This window comes from Medicago truncatula, chromosome 7 (genome assembly GCF_003473485.1).
Source record: "Medicago truncatula cultivar Jemalong A17 chromosome 7, MtrunA17r5.0-ANR, whole genome shotgun sequence".
NCBI classification, from domain to species: Eukaryota; Viridiplantae; Streptophyta; class Magnoliopsida; order Fabales; family Fabaceae; genus Medicago; species Medicago truncatula.
Genome location: NC_053048.1, coordinates 23,577,760 through 23,585,649, shown reverse-complemented (window position 1 = coordinate 23,585,649; position 7,890 = coordinate 23,577,760). Strand labels below are relative to the sequence as shown.

Genomic DNA, 7,890 nt, shown 5'->3' with positions numbered 1-7,890 from the left:
ATCTATAGCTAGCACCATTTGACAATGATGTCTTCGAACATTTGGTGAAACTCTCGTAATATTATCCAAATTGGTTAAGATTGAATTTAGTTGCTTTCCAAATGGTGATGCAATATGTATCCTAACACAAATATGCACATGAAATAAAGAATAATGCAATATGTATTTTTAATTTGTGCGTAAAAAATTCAAAGAATGTTTGTACATAAAAAAAAAGCAGACCTTGACTAAGTTTATAAATTCAACAATTGGCCTTACTTGAGACAGATTGAAAAAATCGTTGTATGAAGTACATTGAGAAGAAGTCGAACTCTGACTTAAGTTCTGACTGATGCTTTGACTCTAAGCTTGAGAAGTGTTAAGGTCACGACAACAATTCAAGAAACATGGTAAAAAAAAATCAAATTAGATTGTGAAATAATAATTTACTCTAACACTGTATTGTGAAATCATAATGCAAACTTACTAAGTCTTAAACTTCTCAACAACCGGATAATGTAGGTTGATGAGCAGCCTCGAACCTGACCAATTGTTACATATATTTGGGTTGCCATTGACTACAAAATGGAAGCAAAGAACTCGAGGTAAATAGATGGTAAATGATAAAGCTACGAAATATTTTTCCCATAGTGTTACATCAACTATATTCTCACTGCATAAGGAAATACATCTTTCAGGTCATTATCAAACTTATACAAAATCCTATCATCTTATGCTGACAAATAAGAAAATAATACCTTTTATCTTTCAACACAATATTCGTACACAATTTCTTTTTAGTCCCAATTGGAATTATCTTGACAATCTCATGAAGAAGCCCGATGATTTCTTAAAAAAATTACTATTATAAATGCTGGAATTTATACTATATGATATTATATTTGTTGGTGTCATGGAAACATATATGTTTAGTTTTTTTGAATAAAAAAAAGATATTGAAATATAATATTAAAAAATAAAGAAAAAGTTCCAAGCGTGAGTTGAAAAGAGGTGTTTGTGAAATAAATTGTGGAGAAGTAGTTTTTTAAAGTAACATTCAACAACTTCTGGTCAAAGCTCATTCCATTCAATTTTATGCGTTCAAAAAATGTTCTTTTTTTAGTAAGTACTTAATTAATATTGTGTTTGCCCTAACTTCTCCTTAAAAATGTAGAGAAGTTTGAAAAAAGTCGGGTCAAACGATACCTTAATCTTCCACAACGGCAATGTAGAAGCAACTGAATTTGGGAGAAAAAATTGAAAAATAGTTAAAAATATAAAAATTGGAAAATAATTAAAAGTTATTAAAAATATAAAAATTAGAAAATAATTAAAAAAATTGGTTAGGGGCAAAAATGGAAATTTATAGGCAATCTTCAAAAAAAAAAAAACTCAGCCAATAATTAATTTACCAAATTGCCCTTAATAGGGGCAAAATGGTAAATTCAAAGGACATTTCTTTTAATATAAGTATATATAGATGATCAGGTTTTGTGTAAAGATATAAATTTTCACATTATTCTTAATTTAATTAAATTCTTGATTTCTTGTTTCATATGAATTGGTTTGTATGAGTCCAAATTTTAGACAAGCCGACTTAAAATGTGTATTAGTAATGTATTATTCTCTCACCATCATGGAATACTTTTTCAAGAAGCAAAAAAAATCATCTTAATTTTTCTCTCTCTCTCGTGCTTTTTCATGTTTAAAGTTTTAATACCCTTACCCAATTTTTCTCCCTTTCCTAAAATTCCAAAACACTCCCATTTATATCTGAAAAAATCTAAATCTTCCACATTATTTTCTTATTTTTTTCTTTCAACATGAGAGAATTCTAACCCCTTAATTTAACACATTTTCTGACATTAACACGGTATGTGTGTACACTTTCTTTTTGACTTTTATATTATTTCTTCTTCTTCTTAGTTCTCTTTGGTTTAAACTTCAACACACATTTAAATTATATTTTATACGGGACTGGTACACAATGTTGATTTGTGTGTGCCTAAATAACATAACTCTAATTTAAAAACAAAGGTAAAATATGGTTTTAATTTCTGTAAAAAAAATTGTAGAAAAGAGTTACTTCAAGATATTTTATTTTTTAAAATAGTCCATTGTCATCAATTTCCCCACGTTTCAAAATCTAATCCAATGGAACTTACTCTTAAGCATAAACACTCTGAGAACTAGATGTGGGTGATACAAGTGCTGAAACATTGTTCCAAACTTCAAAATCTTACCATTCATGAGGTTTTGTTCTTGTCTAAAATTTTCTTTTTTTACCTCAACAGTTTTTCACCTTTTTTATTTGGCTTAATTGCACTTTTGGTCCCTATCTTTTCAAAAGTTACGATTTTGGCCCCCTAATTAATTAAAATACAAAACAGCCTCCTATGTATTATATCTTTGGCAGTTTTGACCCTCAAGGCCACTTTTGACTTAGTTTTCACTGACGCACCCACATCCCTTAAGTGGGGTGCCACGTGTCGACCATTGTCGGTGCCACGTCAGTGAAGACTAAGTCAAAAGTGGCCTTGCCAAAACTGCCAAAGATCCAATACATAGGGGGTTGTTTTGTATTTTAATTAGTTAGGGGCCAAAATCGCAACTTTTGAAAAGATAGGGGCCAAAAGTGCAATTAAGCCTTTTTATTTTAGGGTTAATAGTGCTTTATCCCCTGTAATATAGGTCATTTCCGGTTTTTCCCCCCTGTAAAATATTTTTTTGGTTTCCGTCCTTGTAATTTAAATATTTTTTGGTTTTAGACCTTCATGAAAAATTTTTCCCCCTGTAATTTGAGGAAATTTCGGTTTACCCCCTGTTAATTTAAGTAAATTTCGATTTACCCCCTGTCATATCATCGATTTTGTATAGTCAAAATTTATGAATGTCCAAAACCAAAAAACATCAAATAACAAGGACGGAATCTAAAAAGAAAATTTTACAGGGGGAAAAACGGAAAATGACCTATATTACAGATGGTAAAACACTATTAACCCTTTATTTTATGTACAAAATATTTGAATTGTTGACGGGACTCCGGGAATGAAAATGAAGTTGTCGGTAATTGGATGGATTCAACAATTGTTCCTGAAAGCCTTTCAACACATCTCAGAACATGCTTGCGCTTTAAAAACATGGAATGCGAGGTTCAATTTGTAAAATATATTATGCAGAATGCGAAAGTACTAAACACCATTTCAATTAAGAGTGCCGTTATGGCAGAAATGGAGTTTCGAGTGTATGAAGGTCAGTGGCGGAGCCAGAAAAAAATGTTAGGGTGGGCCACTAAAATTAACTTTTGAAAAATTGTTTAAAGTCTCGCAAATTAGACCTATAATTGAATTATTTAAATTTTTCGGGTGGACCACTACATCAATTTGCGGGAATTGGGATCAACCGAAACCTAAAACCGACATAAAATTGTATAAAATCTCGCAAAATAGACCTATAATTGAATTATTTAAATTTTTTGGGTGGGCCACTACACCACTTTGCAGGAATTTGGATCAACCAAAACATAAAACCGATACAAAATTGCATAAAATCTCGCAAAATAGAACTATAATTGTTGATTTTTTAATTTTTCTGGGTGGGCCGTGGCCCACCCCAGCCCATGAAGGGCTCCGCCGCTGATGAAGGCGAAGAAGACGCATATTGGTGGTTAATTTGCATCGATAAATATTTTGCTGCGAAGAATACACCAGAGACGGAGAAGTTGGCAGAAGTCGTGACTGTGTTGCGTGGATGTGCTCATCAATGGTGGTTTTGGTGGCACCACCGTCATCCACATGCAAGTTGGCAATCATTCGTCACTGCCTTTTTGTGGCATTTTAAACCAGAATATCGAGACATCTTGCCTATACCTGACGAAGAAGAGGAGCATGATATTCAATCGATGTCGTTGACGGTTCAAGGTTCATTTGATGTTCAACAAGGGACTAACCCAGGGAATAATGTTCAGATTGAGATGGAAAAAGACATGGAAAAAATTCAGTCAGAAAATGAAGGAAAAAGAAATGAAGGGTCCATGGCAGAACCATTGAAAGAGTGTTTGAAGGAGACAAGAGAAATTTCAGATATAGAAGGGAAAATGGCGGTTATAGATCAAGATGTCAAAGAAGAAGTCAAGGTTGAGGATGCAGAAAAGATGAAGGAGTTCCTCGCTGTGAACCATAGTGTTCGCCCTATAATCGTTGCCTTGCCGAGTCCTTTCTCCACGATCATTTCAGGATCCTGCTGTTGGGATTCCAACAACCATTTTGAGGAGGGTGGCCAAGGTCTTTTGATGGAGAAAGGGGGGGGGAGTATCGTTAGATATAGGACTCCTAAGGCCATAAGTTATAGAATATTAGTTGTTTATTTAATATATTAATTAGTAACTGTTACATAGTAACTGCTATTTGCAGAACTTCTATGTTTAGTATTATAAATAAAGATGCAGAGGAAAAGGGAGGGCATTGGGTAGTTTGTATGTGGGTTGGTTTGGGAGAGACTAGGCTCTCTAATTCCTAGAGGTTGGTTACTTTTCTGCAGTTACTTTCCTGTATGATCAATAATAATATATCATTCCCTTATTATTATGCAATAATCTCCCAAATACCATAGAATTATCATCGATATTTATTCACATCTGAACCAGTATCTATCATCCTGTTAATAATTGCATGCTGTTTTGTATACTTATTGATTTATTACATATTGGTTGGAATTTGCTATTCCTTTTACTGATTTCATATTGTTTTGATACATACTGATTTACATTTGATCTGGATTTTGATTTTTCTAGTATTTATTGCATACTGGTTTTGTGTGACTAATAGTAATGGAGAAGACTTAACCAGTCTCGATCACTTCCATTGTGCTTGTCGGAGTTCTTTCTTGTTTGCCTATTTTTTCTGATATTGATCATACTTTAGCTCTATATCTCTCAATCATTCTTGCCTTGAAATATGTCATCTTAGTGCTCTATCGTCTAATGAATATATTGGTTTGAATATTTGCATGAACATTGTTCTTGTAACACACTAATTAGTTAAGTAGATTTCCTTGATAATGTCAATCTTTTTATTTGTAAGTCTCATTTCCCAATCATGTAACCGATTGTCCCATTTTATCTTAAATATAACACAGTGAGTGATTATATTGAAGATCAAATGGGACAATAGAGAAAGTGTGAGGACAAATGATAGCCAATCAGAAAAATATAATGATCTAATCAATTCTAAACTGGGTTGTCAGTGTTGTCAAATAACAGTTATAGCGGCACTACAGCGCTATAACAAGATTTTAACAAACAACTATTGTTAATGATGTGTGATTTATTACACAAAGTATTGTCAAATAGCGGCTATAACAACACTATAGCACCGTTGTATAGCATAATTTATGGGGCATAAAAGATGGGTTCCATGTCCCATTTTTTCATAGACAAGAGTTAGGTCTCAAATCCATTACAACTTGCTTAAGCATTGTTACCAGTTGGATCAATTTATTGTTGGTGGCATTGTAATGTATATACCCCTATGTCATAAGAACAATATTCAGCTAATAACCTTTTTCTTTCCATTTCTAATTCTTTGATGGTTTCTTTCAAGTGTTCATCATACTCTTGATCGAACAGTATTCAGATAATCAGTCTATCCTCAATGGTAAGGGGCTCCAATATAGGCAATTTATTGGATGTAGAGAAGTGAAGACGAATTCTTTCTTGATATAAGAATTTATAATTAGAAGTGGAAGGAATTTTGATTCTCCTAAAACCAACGGTGAATATTTTAAACTGGCCCACGGAAAGATGGTCACGAGGTGATTTAAACAGTTATAACTCAACTCATTGTATGTTTGGTATCATGATGTGTGTTCAAGAATCACGATGACCCACCGTGATTTTGTAAAAGTTATAAAGTGTAGCTTTTATAAAATCATGGTGGATCAGAATATCACGGTGGATTACCGTGATTCTGACACATCCACGTTAACCTGTGATACCAAAAATAGGCTCAATATTGTAACATGGTTTTAAATTGTCCTTTTCTTTTGTTTTTGTAGCTAAACAAAAGTTTAGGTGAGTTGGGTTTTTGGCACACCAGAATCAGGGCAGACCTCAAGAAGCACTAACAAATGTACTTACAAATCATCCCCCAAAGAGGTTCTTACCTTGGCACCGGGAATTGAAACCACGTTCTTGCAGGTGAGTCAACTCTTTCCCAACTGAATCAACATTTTTTGGTTTTAGTTTATTGGAAATACCATCAAACAAATAAAGAATAAACTTTATTTGCAGTTTGTTAGTCAATAGAATATATTCTTTTGATTACCCTCTAATTTGGATATACTTTAAAAAAGAAGAACTCATAGGAACAACACTCAAAGCAAAAATGGCATCTCCCCTTTGGAATCCACTATACTTTGTTTTTCTACTTTAATATTTTCTTTTTCTTTAAAAACTTCCAAGGTTCTTCCCTTTTTCATAGATGTTTGCATTTATATAGTCTACAACTTGTTTATGAGTCTAAGGTTTTCTTAAAATATACGTAGCCAAGCACGAAGAAATCTGTGAGTAAGTTTCTTTTTTCTAGTCATGTTCCTTTTTTCTTGTTTAATCTTTTTTCTTGTGCATATTGGAGAATATTTGAAAGGGTTAATGGTGTTTTACCCCCTGTAATATGAAGTACTGATGATTTGAAATATATATCAACCGAGCGGCTCAATTGATTGAACCTTAACCTTACTTTACTACAATTCGGTTTTTTGGGTTACCTTTGCGGTTTTGTCCTGATTCGAGTAGTTTAAAGCAGTTGAATCGTGATTCAAAGGTCTTAATGTTTCAATGTCCGGTTCGGTTTCTAAATATTGGACATATGTGCTTTCTAGATTGTTTTTTCCCCTTTTCTTTTTGGCCATTTGTCTATATCAAATGCTGAGTAGAGAATCAAAGACACCATTGTTTGATTATTACTTCTCTAACAGTTTTCAAATTGAAATTACTCACTTTGACCCGAATCAATGTTGAAATTTGTCTAATTGAAAAGTTGAACAATTTGTTTTCTTGTACTTCATTACAAGGAATTTTTACTTCCCTTTTTCCTTTTTTCTCAAGTCTTGGCCAATAAAATGGGAGCAGTAATCTGTTGCATCAGTGAACAAGGTGAGAAAAAGAGCTTGGAAAGGAAGCTTGAAAAGAAAATAGCTGAAATAAGAAGAAATAAATTTGGACAAACCAAATTGAAATCAATTGATAGTATAGTTATGTTATTCCCTATGTTTAAGGAGAAACTCAAAACTTTAAGAGGAATGTTTGAATAATATAGTAAGTTTCAATATTCCAAACATTCTTTCTTAGTAAACACTCATTTTGGTCCTTAAATATCTGAGAATTTGTCACAATAGTCCTTGAAAATATCAAAATTACAAAAGCATATCTAAACATATTTTGTTAGTAATTTTGGTTCTTGAACGTGTCTTCAGCTAATATGTTTAGTCCATAAAATTACTAACAAAAGACACTTGACTTTCTATAGTGGCAGCGTCTCGCACATTTACGGAAAAAAATGACTGTAAACTCATTCTTTTCTTTATAAGCCATGTCTTTCATAGATGAAGACTCTTATGAATCCATAGAGCCTCATGAACTGAAAACTTTCTTAGAGCCTCACTAACTAGTTTATATTCACTAAATGTTCACCAAGCACATAAATCATCAAGGTTCACCAAACACGTCATCACCAAGTACATAGTCAAATATGACACATTTAATTATTTATGAAATGTATGCAATGCGTCTAGATACAACTCTATATGCATGTGGTACCGGTCGTCATCAAGGTCGTCACTCCTAGATACAACTATATCATAATCGTCACCAATTGAATACAAAGTATTCGGGTCGTCAACACTGGATACAAA

The 7,890-nt window shown here is 32.9% G+C and overlaps 1 protein-coding gene across 1 annotated transcript; it reads left to right on the top strand.

The window, feature by feature from the left end:
• Positions 1-3,203: 3,203 nt before the first annotated feature.
• Positions 3,204-4,526, top strand: LOC120577170 (uncharacterized). The gene is made up of 2 exons (XM_039828263.1): positions 3,204-3,231; positions 3,624-4,526. The coding sequence occupies exons 1-2, from the start codon at positions 3,210-3,212 to the stop codon at positions 4,355-4,357; spliced, it is 756 nt and encodes a 251-aa protein (XP_039684197.1). The 5' UTR covers positions 3,204-3,209; the 3' UTR covers positions 4,358-4,526.
• Positions 4,527-7,890: the final 3,364 nt, after the last annotated feature.